Source organism: Channa argus, chromosome 3 (assembly GCF_033026475.1).
Source record: "Channa argus isolate prfri chromosome 3, Channa argus male v1.0, whole genome shotgun sequence".
NCBI lineage: Eukaryota > Metazoa > Chordata > Actinopteri > Anabantiformes > Channidae > Channa > Channa argus.
This window is the reverse complement of record NC_090199.1, coordinates 27,232,286-27,252,853: the sequence shown is the minus strand read 5'-3', so window position 1 is coordinate 27,252,853 and position 20,568 is coordinate 27,232,286. Positions and strand designations below refer to the sequence as shown.

Here is a 20,568-nt window from a genome sequence, read left to right as displayed (position 1 = left end):
ATATTTTAGTTATTTCTGATGTTATGAAGTGATGCAAACTTATCACTTAATGCTCATCATCAGAAGTAACATATCAAAGTATGTGTGGGAAAAAAGGTTTTAGTAAAATAATAAATTATAGGTACAAAAGTTTGCATATTCCTCGATAAATTCATTGAAATTAACTTCAATAAAAGACGATGCAAACTAATGTATCAGGGTGTAAACGGCATCGAATTCAAACCATCTTTTGTTCTTTAACCCAAATATTCTCAGTGTACAGCAAAAACACATCAACGAGCCGGTTCCAGTGCTTTTGGAGGGGGAGTGAATCACAAAGGGAAAAGGTCTGAAGGAAAGAGGGGGGGGGGGCTGCTCTTCATCTGCAGTAGCACATGTGACTGAAGGTGTGAGGAGAAGGAAAAAAGTCGATGTAAAACAACAAAGATAATACAATTTAATATTTTTTCTCTTTTGGGCAATGCGAGATACAATGTAAACATGTACAAGATACAAAAAAAGGAACCAGACTTGTCAAAATGAAAGGGTCGGTAGATTAGAAAATGCCCTGTTTTCAAAAGGAATGCACGTGCTCGACGTCTCGAAATGTGAGAATTTGGACAGCATTTGCTTTCTTTAGCACATCACTGGTTGGATTTGTGTACGGCCTTGTCGCCTGCTATGAACTGGGGGCCAGATGACTTATCATCGGCGTTTACAGTCGAATAAAGCCAGGAGGATATTTAGGAGACATCTTTTGAAAACAAGGAGTTAACCACAGTTTCCATAACAACAATGCTGATAAAGAAACAGAAAGGAAGGAGAAAAAAAAAAAAAAGGAATACCACCTCCTTTGGTCCAACTCAAGGCCTGTAGTTGTTGTTGTGGTGTGTGTGTGAGGCTGACATGTTATTTCCGTCAGGATTTACAAATCACAAGCTTGATGGCACTGGGCTCCCAAGTTTTTTGGTTTTTTTTTTTGTGAGGATGGGTGCGTTTGTTTTTGGCACGCTGCTTTCCACAGCACGGCGGGGTGACGAGCTCTCTTCTATAAACGCAACATGGAGGCTAAAAACAGGCTTTACCTTCCCATGAATCTACCTCAGCTGTCACTCATCATCAGTCACTTTCTGACAGCTCGCCTCCGCCGCTAAAAAAAAAAAAAAAAACATCGCTAAGCTCCGACCGGCTCCCACACCGAAAGACAACAGCCGCAGCGTTGTTGATTAGAAAGCTGGAAGCGCTGGAATGTGTCTGACTGGCGAAGGTTAATTAAGACACACTGTTGTGCTAATTAGAAAACGGGGCTTCAAAGGGAGACAAAGGAAAGTGCCACCGAGACCGAGCGAGCGGGCTCCGTTCCTCGACACAGCCTCTTCTCTGGAGCTCGCAGACAGCTCCTGCTGATGCCCGCCGGCACGTCAAACAGCCGCGATTCTGCGAGGAACTTTTCACAATGACATAAATCAGCACCATCCCCTTATTCACAGACCTTGGAGGGGTTTTTTTTTTCTTTACACCCGAGCTGCTTGTGAAGAAAGCATCACACCTCCGCTTGTTCCTTTCTTTGTTCTTTCGCACTCAAACAAACCCTAGATATTAATTACAAATCATAAAAATAAACCTACAAAAATCAGCCCCCTAAACACCTCCCACCTGCTCCCACACACTTACTCCAACTTTCCTATCAAACCTACCCCCTCGTCCTATCAAACAACTGCCTTTATTAATGCAGCAATCAGAGCTGGATGCTGTTGGCTTTTCATTTCCTTCCAGTATAAATTAAAGCTCGTTGCACTTTTTGTTTTTAATTTGAGCTATTTTCTTATCAAAAATGAGGCCAAAAAAAAAAAAAAAGTGAGCGAGAAAGGAAAGAATCTACGACTTGAATCCACTTTTAGTCTTTTTCCAACACCCAGCTCAACTCTCACACCCAGGGCTACACATGATCTGAAGACACTGACAGCCAAAGCTCAAATCAGATGCAGGATCAGCCTTCAACCGTTTCTACGGACAAAGAGCGAGGATGCGAGGAGCAGCTGATGGGTGAACTCAGTCATCTCCCACACCGACTTTTGCAAAGTCTTGCAATTACAACATTGTTTGGAGAAATGGGGCTTTGCAATTCGGGGTTTAGAGACAGAGAGCTCATTAGGTCTGTGGCTTGGAGAAATGCGAGAGGGAGTTTTAGAAAGTGGACTCTTCCTCGCTAGCCTTTCATCTCGCTGCTATCAAAGTACAACTCTTCACCTCCCTCTCACCACAGCTCCAAGAATCCACCACCTGATCCAGTTTAGATCTTCCCGCATCCTGCTCCTCGAGTCTCTCCTCCGTGACCTCTAAATTCTCTTCGCACCTGCAGACAATCCATCTCATTATGCAAAACACACACACACACACACACACACACTAGAGAGCCATGCAAACACTCAGTCCCCTCACACCCACAAAAACACCTCCTAAATGTCTCAATCACTTCTGTGGAAATAGTTTGCTCGGCTGTGTCGAGGAGAGAGAGGAAGGGAACTGGGGAGCAGTAAGGGATGTGTAGCCGGGAGGAACATGCTCTGGCAGCAGCGAGTGTCTGAGATTTCAGAGCTTACGGTGCTTCACACCTGACAGGCGCCGTCCATTTGTTCGTATAAAAAGAGAGCGGGAAATAACACAGAGGGTGCCGGCATAGCACAGCTGTCTCACCTGGCTGACCCCTGGGAATATATTGGGAAACTCACACAGTTCCTCTGGCATGAATGACTCCTCATCATGACGAGTGTGTGTTGGACCAGTTTTGCAGGTGGAACATGACATTTTTGAACTCCGCAAATTTCATTTCCATTCAGCGGTGTGGATGCACACAGGTTTGAGAGCAGCGTATCTCACATAGTCCACGACTGAAGCGGCCAAAGAAATAAGCCTATTTGCGTTTTTGCCAAGAGTCACATTTGCCAAATTTTAAGCTACAGCCACGAGGAAACTAGCAGCTTGGCTCGTTCCAAAGGTTAAAATAACCACCTCCAAAACATGGTTCATTAACACGTCACATTTCGTTTGTTTGATCTGCGCACAAATGCCCGGTTGGTCGGAGCAGTGACCTCTGGAGTCTCGTCATCAGCCCCTTGTCAAACTGCTTCCAGCTTCAGTGCTGAGGTAAAGTAATATTCACCGGTCAGACATGTGGAACAACATTAAATATTCTGCTTTGAATAACAATTTGTCAGATTCCTTTTGTTTTTTTAAATAAAACAATTCAATTAACTGTAACTAATCTTCATGCTAAGTTAAACTAACAATTCGAAGCTTTGGCTTTCGATTCCCTTGAAAAAAAAAAAATAACAAACTGAATATTAATTCTAGCCTTTCAACAACAACAAAATATCAATTAACTCCAGTCTATACCCTAAGCTAAACTAACCTTTAGATTCTCTTGAGGATGCAAACACAAAAATAATAAAACAATAACAAAACGATAATCTGCTGGTGAATTTACTGATGGAACTCTTCACTCAGCTGCTCCCATTTTCTTTAAGTTGTTTTATCTTTTTATGTAACTCTGGGCAAGAAAGCAAATTTCATGGTAGAGTTGAACTGTCCAGACAAAAGGATTTATGGATACCACCCACCCCCCCAAACAGATGGGGGACATTGTACAGTATATTGGCCTGTACACATTGGAACACTGGCACTGACCGATTCATCTGTAGCCCAGCAACAAGGCCTGCATGGAACTCAGCACAGACACACACATTTCTATTTTTGGCGTACATCCTGGAAGATGATGGATTGAACGTAGATGTCCTGACGGGATGTTCATCTCCCACAGTCTCTTGTTTACCGCTGAGACTCCCACGTCGATGTCTCTTTGACCTTCCTCACCCCTAGTTCAAAACGCCACCTTTGCCACGGTGACGGGTGATTAAAAAAGTCTGACTTGGTTTGACAACGGTGGGGTAAAAGACAAGGGAGGCTTTCTGCATTGACAGCGAGAGGACACACTCCATAGGACAAAACAAAACAACAACCAAAGAATCGGAAGAAAACAACAACACAAAGCAAAGAAACTATTAAAATTCCATTCAGGCACAAATGTGACAGCTCAGAGGAGGTCCGCCGAGGGCCCCTGGTGATGGGCTCATGACTCTCCATCTGTGAAGAAGACCCCAGATGGCTCTATTGTCAATACAGAGTGGGTCAGTGGGTTTCTGTCATGCCATTCACAAATCATTGTCCACTGCTGATCCAGGGCAGGAAGAGCAGACATTCTCGTGTAAGTCCTTCCTAAAAGTCCATCAGGCCTGGACATAATGAGACTGCATTGGTCCAGTGAGTGTTCTGATGCTCATGGAGTATTTAGACAAGACTTCAAACGCTAATAAAAGCCCAGGACTGGCAGTTTGACTGCAAATATCTTCTCCAAACAAATGTGACAGCGTAGTTCACAAATTTCTAGACCTGTGTTGTTTAATCCTAGGGTTGAAACATGATGTGTTTTTCTGTCTATTGCACATTTCCTCACAGGTACATTTCAGAATTGATCAAAATAGGCCAAAAGGAAGAAATGGGAAACGAAACAAAACTTTAAAAAAAAAACAAAAAACAAAGAGCAAAAGCCTGAATAACGATAGATGGTACACAGCTAAATGTATGCTCCACACACAGAGAGTCCTCTGCAAGGGAAATCATCTCAATCAAAGAAAGCGATTTGTAGTAAAAATATGTTAAGTGACTCAACACATTTACATAATGCCTTCGTCTGGATGTGGAGGGGCCTTGTTGCCTCACAGCAAATATCAACATTCCTCCTTCTTATATTTTACATTTTTATAAATGAATGCAAATGCTCCACATTTGTGAAAGTTTGACTGCTGACTTGGCATTTTACATATTTATCATCAGTAATCCGTATTCCAACATATAGATCCTTATGGTTGCAGGTATAATTTTAAATGGTGAGTAAAGAAAACTGTGATATGACGGAGAATTATTCTAAATAAATACTTAAAAATCCGGCATTATGTAAAGCACAATAAAGATGAAGGAAGTGCCCGTGGTTTGCTAAAGTTGCAGCACACAGCATAGAGGAAAAAAAATGAACTTTTGAAATTGATAAAAAATAAATTATTGCCCAATACAATACAAATATATTTTAGCTGCACTTGGATTAAAAAACAAAAAAAAACAAAACAAAAAAAAAAACAACTGTACAGTTTTGGGAACTCACTGACCAGCAGTGCACTACTTATTGCACTGAGGTAGGATGGCCGATAAATAAGCCTCGTGTCCAGGGTTCAAATTGTGTTGTAGTACCTTGAACCACCACACGAGGTCTCTATTTCTCCAATTCTACATAAAGTGACTGTTCACTGTCACCAGAGCTCACTGTTCACTTCAGGTGTGAAAAAAGCTTAACAGAGAGATATTAAATACTTAAAATTTCAATAAATAACATGCTGAGTATTTACTGCATCTTTACATTAATGCACCATAAAAACAAACTTTAAGGTGCACTAATTACCAAAACAGACCCACTTCGTTCCTCATTATTGTCAACTGTGTGATCACAGAGTAGCAAAAAAGAAACTCAACCAAACATGGTTTTGCTAAAATGATTAACTGCAATCTAGCAGGCACTGTACTTTGTTTAATACTATGATACTGTCCAGCAGAAACATAATAAAGGTAAAGTGTTTAGCCTCTTAACAAGGGCTCACACAATTCATTAGAAAATGTATTTCAGCAGTCTTGAACATCAGCCATTTGAATTTTGAAGTTTGGATTTTAGCTCAGAATTTCAAAATCTCTCCTAAATTCTACAATGGGGTAGATTTTTAGCTATCTTGATTTTTTTCTTCTTTTTTTGTAGGTGATCGCAAGCTTTTTCTCTACACTATGTGATATGAAACTCAATTATAATTTGGAAATCAAATGATGTTGATTGTGAAGAGCAGCACTGCACAGAAATATCTAATCTTACAATTTACTTGTTTGTTCGTTTTGTTTAGTGGATTGATATGTATCTAAAATGTATCAAGTGCTTTCAGGTACTTTTTCAGTTCAGGCATTTTGTCGAATACTATGTAATATTTGTACCATAAATAAATAGTAATAGTCACATAAAACAGCCAATGAAATGATATTTCTCTTTGGTTTGATCACATTTTGGGCTATAAATGCCATGTAAATATATCCCTGGGATTCAATTGTGTCTGTGCATCTGCAGTATTATTATATGAATACAAAAACAATTTATACAAGATCAATTGTTCCTCGAGGTCAAAACACCGCAGCGCACTTAAATCTTCGTAAAGTAATTGTTTTTTTTTTGTTTGTTTGAGGTTATTAGCTACCCAGACATGAAGTGGTTTTGTCCTGGAGAGCAATCAAGTTACAAGTTGTTCCATTGATTTTCCAGAAAACTAAAGATCCAACAGTTTTTGTTGTTACTTTTTTTTCAAGTTTCACAGGTTTTATTTATACATTTCTCATCCCAAATAGTTACATTTGGGATAAAGGCCTTGAATATCAACATATGTTTGTGGGTCTGTCACAAAGCGATGTCAATTTGTTAAATTGGAGCCCCCTACTGTATATTTGGCAATTATCGGTTCAGATGGTCAAAGACATACGTCAGGACTTTTCACTTTCCTAAATGGGGGTTATTGGTGGAAAACAGATGTCACAAGAAAGCAGAAATAATTCTCTAAGGAAGACTTGCATCAACACAAGACATTACAACATGAACAATGAGCTAAATAAAAACACGGATAATGAGATCTAAATATTGTTTTAGTTTGCTTGATGACTTGTAACCTGAAACAAATAAATTCTCTAGCCAGTCGGTTCTGTCTTTAATATGTGCATTTGACCAATTATATCCCAAACTTTGCACTTTGTTTGCACACTACTGTGGAGCTCTTAAATAGTTAAGGAAATACTCTTGGTGGTGTTCATAGGACTATGGCACTCTTACATATTTTGGTTGGTTTAATGTTTTGCCATCCACCATTTTAATATTTCCATTCAGATGATCGAATACAAAAGGCACTTAACGGCCATCATAGTCACTGATGGGCAGGAATAAGCGGAGCCATTACCCATTACATGATGATGCAGTCCTCTCTAAGAGGTCGCCACTCCCATTCATACATATTTGTTATTTCTGTTTTTGTCTCAGACATTGTCCTCAGATTTCCTCACTCGATGATGACCAATCCCTTGTTTCTATCTCTTATTCCCAGGCAAAGTATTTAGAACCTTTTAACTCCACCCTGTGTACGTTTTTAGTAAACCAGCACTAAAAGTGTCCTTCCTCGACGGATTAAAACCTTTTTCTTTTTACACAGTCCTTACTTAAATGTACATTTTACTGGACATATTGCTTATGGGAGATTGCAGGTAACATTCTTAAAGAATGATGCCACCTACGTCCAGGGAGACATCAAAAAGAGGAGTAGGCATGAAGGGCTGGGGAAGGATGTGGGGTTAGTACTACTTTTTCCGCTCTAGGTAGTTGGAGGGGACCCAGCCCTTGCGGGGCAGCAGGCTGTCCTGCACCTGGCAGTACCACCATCCATTTGGATTTCTCTCCAGTACCTCCAAACAGGTGCCCTCAGTAAAACCCATCGTCTCCTCATCCCCACGATAGTCAGCGATGGACACATACACATCCCTGCCCAGGTTATTGTGGATCAGTTGGCTCTTCTCTAGGGGCTTGGGTCGGACTGTGGACACAGGGATGCCGTTGCGTTGGTTGACCCTACCGAGAGTGTCCTGGTTTGTACTGAAAACCGTTCCTGAGGACCCCAGGCTGGAGCGCTCAGCTGGCCTTGTCTGACTTTCAACAACTACATGAGGCCGAACAGTGCTGAAGGAGGCATTTCGACGGACACCAAGAGTGGCGGAACCAGAACCATAGTGATCACTTCTGCCAAGTGACTCATTTCGCCTTAGTGACCCTGTCATGTAGTGCCCATCCTTGGCTGGCTGTGTTGTGGTCACAAATACAGACTGGGGCCTCACGGCCACCTGGCGAACCCCATTTCTCATCCTCACACCTCCATTAACCATGCCAGATGGCTTTGAGAAACCACCAGGAGGCTTGGAAGGAATTGGTGGGGAGTTCCTCCTGAGGCCTTGATGCTGCTGTGTAAGACCCTGAATATTAATGCTATTGAGGGCCAAGACACGCTGCTCATTTTTCTCTAGACTGTTGGACTTACTCCCACCACTCCCTTGTCCATCCGTTTCTAACCCACCAGCCTCACCCACTTGTCTGACAGGTTCCAAGTAGTATGAGGGAGCCCAGCCCTCCTCTGAGCCCCAGCGAATGTACCACCAGCCACTCTCCTGCTTCTCCAGAACCTCTACCTCAACTCCAGCTGGAAAGCTGACCTCCGAATCTTGGACCTTTTTGTAGGCATCCAGAGAGCGGAAGAGATTGGGCCCTTCCACATCGGAGTCACCACGACTGCCTTTGGAGTATACAGAAGAGAGATCCGAGGTACTGCGTGAACACATTGAATCCTCTGATGAGATAACAGAAGCTGTTTCAGAGTCATCCCCACGTGAAGGTTTGAGGCCATGTCGAAACTGACTTGTAGGCCTCAGCTGCCGTCTCAAGGAGGTGATGTCCATCCTCTCAGGACTTTGGGGTTCTGATTTGGTCAAAAGTGGTTTGGGTCTGACAGAAGGCTTAGGCCTGGTGGAGGGGCTTTGACCTAGTCTCTGCTCTACATCCCGAGTAAAGGCGGGGCCTTTCTTGGGGCCTCTGCTCAATTCATCTGATGAAGAATGGGGACTGTTGTCCTGGGACCTGAGGCTAATGTCTAGGTGTCTGCCAAGGGTCTGACTCCTGCGATTCATCTCTGGTGTCATAGTCTTCATAGGCCTTCCAGCTAAAGGTGAAGATCCAGAGGGTTTTCGTGGAACTGTTGAGGAGTGGTAACTCCTTGGGGAATTGGGCTCACTGGAACCTTTGGCTAAAGTTCCTTCAACACCACTGCTTGGCCTGAAGCCATCATTCTCATAAATACATTCTTCTTTAGCATTATCCTCTGCAGACCTGAAAGAGGCTCTTCGATGACTAAATACAGGGGATGGCTTACAAACAGGGGGCGACGCCTTGCAGGATGGAGGGGACCTGCTGTACTTGTCACTGACCACGCTGCTCATCTTTACATCAAGGGAATTCTTCAAAGAATCTGTGTCAGACTCACCTTCACATCCAATTGCAGGAACATCATACTCAGGTTCCTCATAAACAGGTCGGCTAGGAGGATCCGAAATTTTTGGGACAGAGTTAGCGGGAGGGGGGGCCTCCTCCGAGTCTTGTTTTTTGACAGGTGGATCTGGCGGCGGGACTTTGGGCCGGGTCAAGGTGCTGGTTCGACGGCTGAGGTTGGGTTTCTTGCGTTTGTCGATGTAGGAGCAGGGGGCCCAGCCCTCCATCTCGCCAATCTGCACGTACCACCAACCTCCCGGGTTTTTCTCTATAACCTACACAATGGGGAGATAAAAGCTCTTCATTTGTTAAAGCTGCTTTACAAGTATTTTGGTGGCTATGCCATCACAAATACCGATGTTGGCTTTAGTTGGCCTCTCATGGACCTGTATTTCTGGGAGTGCTTTGCCTGAAGCATGCACTGTACTAACTATACTAACAATGGTAGCAAGTTGTTTTCAGAAGTTATTTTTTTGGTAATTTACACTGTGTTAACATGTTGAGCTTTACAAACATTTACAAGTACAGTTTCAAAGCACTGGAAGCAAACAAAGTGTATGAAACTTTATTAGCGCGTGAACAGTTTTCTTGAAACATGAATTATGCAAATTAACACTTTGTTTGTAATTGTCAGCTCCGGAACAAATCTCAAGGTTGGATCTGTAAAGCCTTCTGTCTAATTTGGGATGTCTCCGTTGCCGTACATATTCAATGAGCCCTGCCTATATAATCTCAGTGATGACAAAGCAGATGTGGTCTCTTACATCAGCTTTTTGTCCTCCACGGAAACTGATGCCATCAGAGATTGAGGACTGGAAATCTGCTATAGTGTAATACTCTGCTTCCACAGCAGGGGGCTCTGGAGGCTTGGGTAACTGAAATCCCTGCAATAAGGACAAGAGGCATTTACTTTCTTTATACAAGCTTAGACAACATTTTTCAATTGCCAGTTTTATGAATGTATTTGTGACGATTATAGAATAGTACTGTGAAATGTAGATGTCTCTGTGGAACAGAAATACAACATTGAAGCCACTTGATAAGAAGCATTAGTGAGTGGAATGTCTTACCAGGTTGGTTTCTCTTCTTGGGGGAGGTTTTTGTCTCAGATTTGGAGATCCTGATAAACACAATCAAATATTATTAATATGTCACCGCAAAGTAGACTCAAAGACATTTCATTAGGTACAATAATGAATCCAATACCACCATCTGTCCAAATTGACTCTAGTTGGATTAGTTGTGAAATCCTCTAATTTAAACTCCATGCTGCAACCACCACGCAAGAAGAAACTGCCAAAGAAACAAAGCGATTTAATGGACGAGCCCCCAAATCATGTTATGCCCCGGGTCTAGGGGAACCTAGACATAACACGATGTGCTCCACCACTCTGCATTCCCGAGCAAAAAACCAGAGCGAGTGTTCCGAAAACCAAATGGTAGCAATTCATTTGCCTCGGATGTGAGCAGTGGCCCAAACAACAAATTAAAAAAAAAAACCTACCTAAACCTAAAAACCTACCTTCCCTAATCCAACCAAAACAATACACAGATAAATGACAGGATGTATAACATAAACAACCCAAAACAGGAGAAAAAGGAGTAAAATAAAAGTGCTTCTCACTCCTACTGTGGCTACATTATATATGTACTTATTTACAGATATATCTGCACAACACACAAGTTTTCTCGCTGAGTCCAAAACAGGATGCTGGGTTGGTTGGGGGTGGCAGAGATGGAGAGGAAGGGCTGCTGAGGGGTATACGCCTTATTTATTTTTAATAGTGGGGGCCTGGTGGCTCAGTGGCAGAGCATTGGATTGAGATGCAGAGGGCAGCGGGTTTAAATCTCACACTACCAGGCCTGGGCCCCCACCCAGCCATGAAGGGGGGACCTTGGTACAGGTCACAAGAAAAAAACGGAGGGTTGCTGCAGGACAAAATCAACAAAATGCCAAATCAACGCGTGGAACATGTTCCGCTGTGCCCCCCCCCTCAAAAGCCATTGATCTCTTCATTTATAATAGTGTTTTGGATTGCATTACATTGTACAAGTGTATCTAATGAAGTGGCCAACAATTTCATGTATATTTCATAAAAAAAACCCCGACTGGCCATACAGTGTTAGTATGTGAGTCAAATGAAAATGAACACACAGACAGATTCAAAAATCCGTGTTAAATATGCTCAGGTGAGTGTAATTCATGTTATAAGATAGCAGCGCCATCACCATTAGATACACGAGCAGCCAGGTTTCTTACCTATAGCATCAAAGCCTACACAAAAGGGAAAATGACATGTTTTATCGTCTTATTAAGAGACTACAAAACCTCTTCCCCATTGGTTTATTCAACAGCACCGAAAGATCTAACACGGCACAAAGCTCACCAATCTCCACTCGCTGCGGTGCCACTCTTGCAACAGCTGGGGACCCCGGCTCACTTCTCCCCTTACTTTCATTTAGAGCAGCGCTCGCCGCTATTCCCAAACATGGACTGTTGGTGTCGCGGCCCGCGCTCAGCCTTCTGCCCGTCTCAGCGTTGATTTCAGAGCTGTAGGGCATCGGTAGGCTGATCTCGCTCTTGGAGATGTGGCGCTCTGGTGTCGTGCTGCCCTGCCCGTCTGTTTGGATGTCCTTCTCGCTGACAGACTTTTTTTGCAGCAGGTTGCTGATCTCCATTATGCTGCCGATGATCTCAACGGGCCCTGTCAGCGTCTTCTTGCGGGGGGAGAAGTCTTCATTCACCTTCTTCAAGTAGGAGGCAGGGGCCCAGCCTTCCTTTCCTAAATATCTGTTGGTAGAACACATAAAAACATTGTGGCTTGTTGAGTTTGTTCCTGTTTTCTATCATTCACTTGAGCCTTGCACCACTTTATAAATATATATAAAGCACATTAAGTCCTGAAAATGTTGACATTCAATAAGCTCCTGTGTGGTAAAGAAAAAAACAATTCTAATTCTAGTGATATAGAAGCAGTCAAAGGCATGAAAACAGAGAGCATAATATATGCAACGAGACACTGCCTTCCCCACATATCAACATTAATTATTATGATGCTAAATGAGTCATTTTACAGTGCTGTAATGTTCCAAATGCAACTCTGAGTCATTGTTCTACTCATAAGAGGTGGGATCTTTCCTCAACTCAAACTGCAACCACAAGGAGTCCCCATAACGCAAAAAGCCCCATGCTTGGGCTTCACCGTAGAAAAAGCCTGAAAGACTGAGACCAGCATGACTCAGATGTACATCTGAAAGGTTATGACATGTTGGACACCGATCTCTGAAATGTTTCGATCATTGCATTGAAAGCCAAAGGGGTGAAGAAGCTGTTTAAAAAGCAGTGTGTGTTCACATATTAGCCAAACAAATATCCCATCAGCGTACTATAAATACATTTAGCAGGGGGCTGGATACATGCTTGATGCCACAGGGCAGCATGATGGTAAAGAGCTATGCAGTGGAGCTCCTCTCTTCTGTCCCTGGGGATACAATGAAACAAACAACTGGCAAGAAACACACACGTAAGTTCAAATATGCAGACAGACAAAAACAATTACACACCGAATATCCAGCTTACCTGTGTACAAGTGTGTTATTTTTTTCTTCTCTATCTTGGGGTATTGATCCCAACTGAGGGTAAAGAAAAGTGGGAGACTGCCGTCTAGCTCAGCTCCCTCGTCAACACAGCAAAGCTCTCAATTTACCAGTTAACCTAACCTTCACCTTCTTCAGGTCTTGGTTACTGACTGAACGAATGGGATCCGAGTTCAAGTGGCTGAAATGAGTTGGCACCATAGGGTGGATGGGCTCCTCCTTGGAGAGAGGCCATGGAGTTTGTACTTCTGCGTAGAAGCGTGGAGAAGAGCTGTGGTTTAGGCATTTGATGAGAATGCTGCGTCCCCAGGTTAGGAACAGAAAATGATGTAGAGACTTAGTCGCTCTAACTTGTGGACACCTTGGTTCGCCTATGGAGACCTGGAAAATGTTGCTGGGGAGTAGGCACCCGGACAGCCTTTTTGAGCCTGCTGCCTTCACGATCGATGAATGGACGGTTTCTTCTCAATGCCATTAGAGCTACAGGAAACCATTATCTGACCACAGCACTAAGGATGAACAATGTCACTGTTCTCTGAGGACTCATTCACTTTGCAATTAGATGAAGTTGGAAAGATCCCAGTTTTTTTTTTATTAGATACCAGGTGTGGACTGCCCTTCATCTGGGATTGGTGTTCCTACAGTGGCAGATCTGTAGAGTGATATACAGTTTGCTCACCTGATGTACCACCAGCCCTCCAGGTTCTTTTGGATAACCTCCACGGTGACCCCTTTCTCAAAGCTGACTTCATCCTTTCCTTGGCTGGCGTATGGCTGTATGGTCACATATTTCTCCTCTGGACATCAACAGGGGTTAAATGCAAAAGAAAAAGAACCAAAGCAAGTGAAATGTTTTCATTAAACAGTCTCACACTGAGGTGTTAAGCTGATGTATAGTTTGTCTTCCCAGAGGACCCTACGAGGGGAAAAATGGTGAGTATGACCTACTTGAAATGCTCTCACTATTTTCATACCAACACAAACCAAATCCTCTCCCTCTTGTCCCACTCAACACTGGCATACAGCTCCCTCTACTGGCTCAAACTGTCCAGTTCCTTGGATGCCAATCTAGTGTTTGTCTTTCTCCAGAGGGAGATTCCTCATTTAATATCAGGGCCTCCCTCAAGGAGATAAGATATTTGGACAGAGACCTGTCTTCTCAGAGGCCTAGTCAGACCGCCACTCCTCTCATGCTCTGCTAGTCTGCCAAGACCCTAAACGGGGAAAACAATGCTACAGTTGGTTTAGAGGGGACCAGGAGAAGGTTAAGGGGTTTATAGACATTAAGGCCAAAGAGATAAGGAAAATGAAAAGCAGATAGACCAGAGCAGAACTTGTCGGCTTATTTGTATGATTCTAATATGGCCATATTGGAGGTATATTAGGAGGTAACCGGAAAATGTATAGAAAAGTGAAACCTGAGCTACACGAGACAGAATGTGACCTTTAATGGCCAGAGGTAATAACAATATTGTCGAAGGCAATATGAGGCCAGGGATGTTACCTAAGAGGTATTTGTACATGTGCTTATTCTTTTTGTATGCATGCTTTCAATAGGTGGGGTACGTCCAGATGGCAAGGTCTTCCCCTGCAGCTGGGCTCGTGAAGCACGTTGTGTTTAAAGGTATGTATGTGAGTATTTAGAGGCTTGCAGATAGACAAAGAAAAATAAACGGTGGGGGCTTAAAGAGGAATCTGGAACATCTAAATCAAAATGTGTTTTTGTCACATGTGTATGCAAGTACTACTGACAAAAACTTTGTACAGTGTGTGCGTGTGTGTGTGTCTTCATGCAGTTGCGTACTTGGAAAGATAGTAAGACTAGTGTGTGTCGTGCATTTTTATTTTGTTACATGAAATTTCTCTAAAGACTAGAATAAAATATGAGAGATTAGTCACATCTATTAATCACATCTGCGTGTGAGTGTTTCGTAGCTTGTAGACTTGACCTTGTCCATCTCAGTAAGTCTGTGTTGGTGCAGACGTCACACTGCAGGAACAAAAGAGTGAGTTGAGTGGGCAGCCAGCAGGGCTCTATAGATCAGATTAGGGACCTTGCCAGCCGGGCCAAGAGGGGGACTGGCCGTACTGAACCACAAAGCATAAGATGCGACCCCTGCCCTGGACACAATGAGCTCACTTCCCTGTCAGTAGCCAATAAACATCACAACGGAGGTCGAGACACCGTGGCCAGGCCTTGTGCCTGAGCATCAAAAGGGAAAGTTGGTAATTTAATTTGAGTCCACAGTCTGCTCCTATTTTATCGACTAGATGCTGAGATCACGTCCGCGTCTTTATGAAGCGCCACATAAAAGGCAAAGAAATCTGAGTCAGCAAACGGGGTACAACTGCTTTCTTCCATTAGTAAATTACATCCTCGAAGAGCATAAATCCTGCGCGAATGGTCTTTGTTTTTGTCCTTTTCCAGTGCTACTTAATCAAAACTGTATCTGAAGTGTCTGACAGAGCTGTAAAACCTCACTCGCGCACTTCTTATCGCTAGCTAAGCAATGAATTATCAGGCACAGACAGCGGTGCCCACATTCACAAACAATAGTAAGGAGATGGGGATAACAAGACAGTGTGGGGAGACTGTAAAACCGAAATTTGGTTTCAGCGAAATACTACAGTAGCTTGAAATAATTCTTTGTTTCTTAACACTGCTGCAACTTTCAAGATGAAATACACTCAATTAGGCCAGTTTTCTAAGTCTCTGGCCTTGTTCCCAATAGCAAACCCAAGACACATGGTGCACTAAGCAGTGCAACGCAAACTACTACCAGCACGTACTGGTGGAGGCACCTGTAGATGTATTTGATCCGTGTCTGTGTGAAGCACAGTGGAACCACGTTAATGCAAACGTAGGCAGACAGCGTGCAGTAATTACACAGCATGTCGACAGAAAGCACAGTCACTATGTGAAATGTGGCGGGAATGAAAAAAAAAAAAAAAAAAAAAAGGAAAATCCTGAGAAATTGAGTTTGACACAACCCCACTGAGCTGCAGTTTTCAGGGTGAGGCTATTTTGGGTGGTGGAAAAAGAGCTTCTGCTCCAGGAGTTGTTAGTCCTACGTCCTCGGCTTCTCTCAAGCCCCCCGTAACCTCGCATACATGAAATCACTGGTGTTACACATCAGTCAGATTATGTTAATTTTGAGAATTTATGGCCACCTGGAATTTGTAGGTTATGAGGGAAAATGAGCTTCTCTGCGTGATGTGCAAACTTTCTGTATGCTAAGATACTACTTGGCTCCAGGTTTAAACATCTAATTATTGAGTCAGGGATCTTCAAGACACAGCAGTAAGGTTATAAAGGTTTGACTGTACAGTGATTTTTTTTTTTTTTCTGCTGCTCTTAGGTATTTTTTCTTTATCCAATTGGAAATCCAGCCTTACACCGCAATGACTGAAAACACTGAGAAGGAAGTGATATAATATCAAGGAGCTATTAAAATGTAAGAAAAAGGAATTAAAACAAAAATGTAAGATTAAAAAAAAGCAAGTCTAAGAAGTCTAAGAAAATATAGGGGTTTAACGTGTGAGCTAGGTTTCCTGGACGCTGTCTCGAAAAATGTTTCATGCCCTCATTCTCTCGTGGCAACAGCTATAGCTGTGTGATTCATTCACGCTCTAAAGAAGTTGGGGCCTGTGTGATTAAAACTGGTCCACATTCTGTACTGCTGCCCCACTTTCACACTTTCCACCATCTCATTCAGGCCAAGCCCCACTGTTCTAGGAGACATATAGAAAAGGGGTGAAATAACATCTCTGAACATCTAACTAACGCTTTTCTCCGTGACCTGACGTATGCTTCATATATTCCGATTCCAGTCTATGTGTAATGGTAACTCTCTACTTTAGACTCCTAAAACATTGCCAGTTTAAATTCCTAAATCAGCTGTGTGGGGGAAGAAAATGAGTAATATTCCACTGTCTTTCAGCATCTACCACTGCTGTTCCCCACAAAACAAAAGGCTTAAATACATCAGTATGTGTGTAACTGCATCAACTGCCTAGGGCGGTTGACTATATCTATTTTCCGTATATGTGTTTTTAGATGAAGGAGAGCAGAGGCCCGACTGCTCTTTATATCAATCCATTGTATTGAAGAAGAAGCATATACTATTCAACCTGAGTTTGCCCTGTATTCCATCTTATCTGATCACTGATCTATGCTCTGTTGTTTCCTGGGAAGTGGGTGTAGCCACGCTGCTTTATGGTAACTAGAAACGAAAGGCGTATTTAGAGGATATATCGAGGTTATACAGCTTATAAACAAAGTATAACTACGCTGCGTCTGTTATAAGCCCTGACCAATCCTGGAGCGCAGACAGGTGCCTGAACATCTGGGCATCTGAGAGAAGTTTGGATTAAAAAGTGCAGACTCACTTCTGAGAGGAGTCATTGTATTTAGTTTTTTCAGACACAGACGTATCTCTATCTTTCAGCATTAAAGCAATAATGAGTCGATAAAACTATAGGCTCCTTGCCAAATGCAGAAATAAAAAATGACAAATAATGAACATGTCCCTGCTCGTTTTTTTTCAAGTATTACAAGCAAAAATGCAGAAGTCATTAAGAGGATTATAAACCTAAGGGGAGCTTGCTTTAATTAAGCAGCAGCACTGTTATACAGTCATTTTTCGTTCACAGGGCTCAGTTGCTGTCAGGGTTGTTGCATTTGTGCTGTGGGAGCTGAAGAGCTTTAATAATCCAAATCTGTTTCATGCAGTCCAATTATTTTGTTGCACAGTGTGAAGCTGAAGAGCGTCCAAGTTGATAGAGTGAGGTTTGAGATTTTACTGTCAGAGGTGACTCATGGCCACCCAGTTTGCTCCTCCTGGTAGATATTTGAGGCCAGTTGTTGTTGGCTGACTAGTGAGGATGTAAATGAGGTTGTTAACCGTGTGGCCACAAAATATGCAAAAGTACGAGGAAGAGGGCCCACAAGTGGGGCTCAGCAGCAGGTCTGTATATTTGGGTTTTTTTACAGTATATGGGCAAGGTGTGTGTTGCCTGTGTGTGTGTCTGAGGGAGTGTCAAGGCGAATCTAGACACTATTCTGCAAATATGAAAATATGGAACTATTGTCAGTGTGCTGTTTGTGCAAAGAAGGATGAAGGGATGGGACATGTATCTTTATGAATGTCTGTATGTTTACTTTATAAATGTGGTGTGTGTGTGTGTGTGTGTGTCTGGTGTCTCTATGTTCACCTCTGCTGTGCTGGCGGTTGACTATACCCCCAAGGGTCCAGCGGCGGTCAAGCCTCTTGAGGTGGGCCTTTCGTCTCTTAGTAACTGATGAGCGGGAGGAGCAAAGAAAAAAAAAAAAAAAAGGAACACAGAAACCTGGAGTTAGTGAAAAAAGCATAAATTAGTAAAGTGAAAGGGGACAAAAAAAAAAAAAAAAGCTGTTTAGTAGCTTAGGAACTAAAAAGGCAAATCATTTCTGCAGGTCAAATATCAAGCCAGTAGATGTGGTTTAGCAATGGTAGAATTCTTTGTAAGTATATCCAGTTAATGAAAACATCGTATTTCTATTCTTTTTACAGATTAAATTGTTTTTGGTTTTTTTTATCCCAACATAAGTGGCGACACAGTAAAGTACAGTGACCATCATATGTTCCACTACTTGTACTGTATATTCCCTGCATTTGTCACAAACTGTATTTAGGTTTGTTTAACATTTCTCGATAGACATAACCTACATTCTCCACTATTTACTGTACAAACACTTGACCTCTCTGACCCCTAATGAAAGTGAAACAAATATGCAGTCGCTGCTGTCTTGCACCAGTGTTGGCTTTCACTCTGTCAGGAAGCTACACTAAGACTGTCATAAACACTCATTCTCCTTGCAAGTCCAACATGGTGGTGAAAGAGTTTCCGTGTACATGTCCAACCAGTTCAGCTGAACTCTTCCCCGATACAAATTTTTGTTTGTTAAAAAAAAAAACCCTAATATGACAGTTTCCCAGAATAAAAGGTGTCGTGTTTAAAATCATTTTTGGTTCAGTTTACGGCAATATAAAAACAATTGTTGACCCTATCAGCCCCATCTCATAAAAGACATGTGAGGAACATTGCGTACGTAAACACTCTAAACATGCAGCTTAACTTATGTGTATATGTTGTACTCAGCTTTGTTATCATACAGCTAAGTACTATAGTATCCACTGAAGACGACATTGGCCGACAGCACAGATCATCTTAATATAAACTGGCTAATTGATGAAGTCTACATTCAGTATCTCAATGGGACTTTAACACATTCTGTAGCTGTTGTCTGCTGCCTGAACTCTTGACCTCTTTCACTCCTTATTAAATCAAAGCCAATATGATAAAGCGGCAGTCATAACAAGATGAGTCATTTTCCAATGTTGGTGCATTCTCTGAGGCCACATGAAGGGCAAACACATTAACGAAGGGAAGGATTGATGGAAACAGCACTTGTCTTCTATCTCTCTTTCAACTGCAGTGATCGAATTCCTTCTGTGTCAGTCTCCCCATCTTTTGTCTTCTCTTTACCATCGCACTCCATCTTTCCTCCTGCTCAACATCCGCCTCCTTCCCTTGTGTGCTTCTGCTTCTTGTCAATTTCCACTGCATCCATCCCTACTGAGTGCCACCCTCTACTCCTGTTGACCTCTTAATTGAAATATAAGCTAAGGGAAGCCACAGAGGGAAATGTTATTTCGAGGTAATTTCAGAGGGGCTGGTCCGCATCTGTCTGTTCTTCTCCACTGAGCTGAACTGTCAGAGGAATTAGGTTATAAACCACGAAGAGATAATGAGATGTAAGAGATGACAAAAAGCAGGGGGGGGGGGGGGGGGGGAAAGATAAAAAATAAGAAGTGATGATGTGTGAAAACACAAAGACACTAGGCTTTAATGCGAAAGGGGGATGCACTGAAAAGGGTGGGGATTTGTGGCCTGTGTGTTTGAGTTCAGGCTCCCCCCACCTAGATTAACCTGAGTGTACTGTTTAACAGTGCAAGAAGACATGGAGAAAACCTAATGTCTTTTTTTTTTTTAACATAAGATAGAAGACTGTATCTTTATAGCAATGTTGTGTTCCTAGGTCTCACTTCTCTCCGCTGACTCTGTCTCAAGGATGGACAGTTGAAAAATGCATATTGCAGCAGAACCAGAAATATTAATAAACCTGGTGCCCCGTTATCCACAATGCAACTCGACTGCCAACAGTTTGGATGGCGATTTAGGTGAGTTCTGCTAGTAACAGCTCAAGAACCCTTGGGCCGCTTCCTTCAAAGCTGGCTGAGCAGCAGACTGCAGAGGTCTGGTCAGCTCATTTCTTTCTAACTTTCACAAACCCAGTTTTTCTTTTCATCATTAGACTTTGTAGTCTTCAGCCTCAGCGTTGCCGGCGCTGACTCATGCTGTCACTTGATTGACTTTGGAACCACAAAGGCTTTGTACAACTTTTTTCTTCTACAGCTGCAGTAGTCCTCCCATCTGTTAGCAGATTCTGATGTGAAAAAGATGTGGAGTTCCCTAGTTAAGGTTACATGCAATGCATCCAGCAAAAGTATGTGCATGATGCAAGCTGAGACCAATTTAAACCAATTTTTTCAAATATATTTTGGGCACCCGACTGGAAGAATTATAGCAGTACAGTAGCGCACTATGATATATCACCCAGACCTACGATGTCACAGAGATAAACGTAGCAGTTGACAGGGGAAAGAACAGATGTTAGAAGGTTCTGTAGCCTTGGCCTGATCAAGTAATTCCAGTTTACAATCATAAAGTCC

The 20,568-nt window shown here is 42.5% G+C and overlaps 1 protein-coding gene across 7 annotated transcripts in view; it reads right to left on the bottom strand.

The window, feature by feature from the left end:
- Window positions 1-413: 413 nt before the first annotated feature.
- Window positions 414-20,568, bottom strand: part of sh3pxd2aa (SH3 and PX domains 2Aa) — a 92,892-nt gene continuing 72,737 nt past the window's right edge. For 3 of the 7 annotated variants that reach the window (XM_067498591.1, XM_067498593.1, XM_067498598.1), the window contains 7 exons: window positions 18,008-18,091; window positions 13,473-13,590; window positions 11,584-11,987; window positions 11,457-11,471; window positions 10,267-10,316; window positions 9,961-10,080; window positions 414-9,471 (listed from right to left, as the gene is read on the bottom strand). In XM_067498591.1, the coding sequence (XP_067354692.1) occupies window positions 7,465-9,471; window positions 9,961-10,080; window positions 10,267-10,316; window positions 11,457-11,471; window positions 11,584-11,987; window positions 13,473-13,590; window positions 18,008-18,091 (2,798 nt within the window). In that variant the 3' untranslated portion in view covers window positions 414-7,464. The remainder of the gene's footprint in view (window positions 9,472-9,960; window positions 10,081-10,266; window positions 10,317-11,456; window positions 11,472-11,583; window positions 11,988-13,472; window positions 13,591-18,007; window positions 18,092-20,568) is intronic. The other 4 variants (XM_067498596.1, XM_067498597.1, XM_067498592.1 and 1 more) reach the window with 2 other exon arrangements.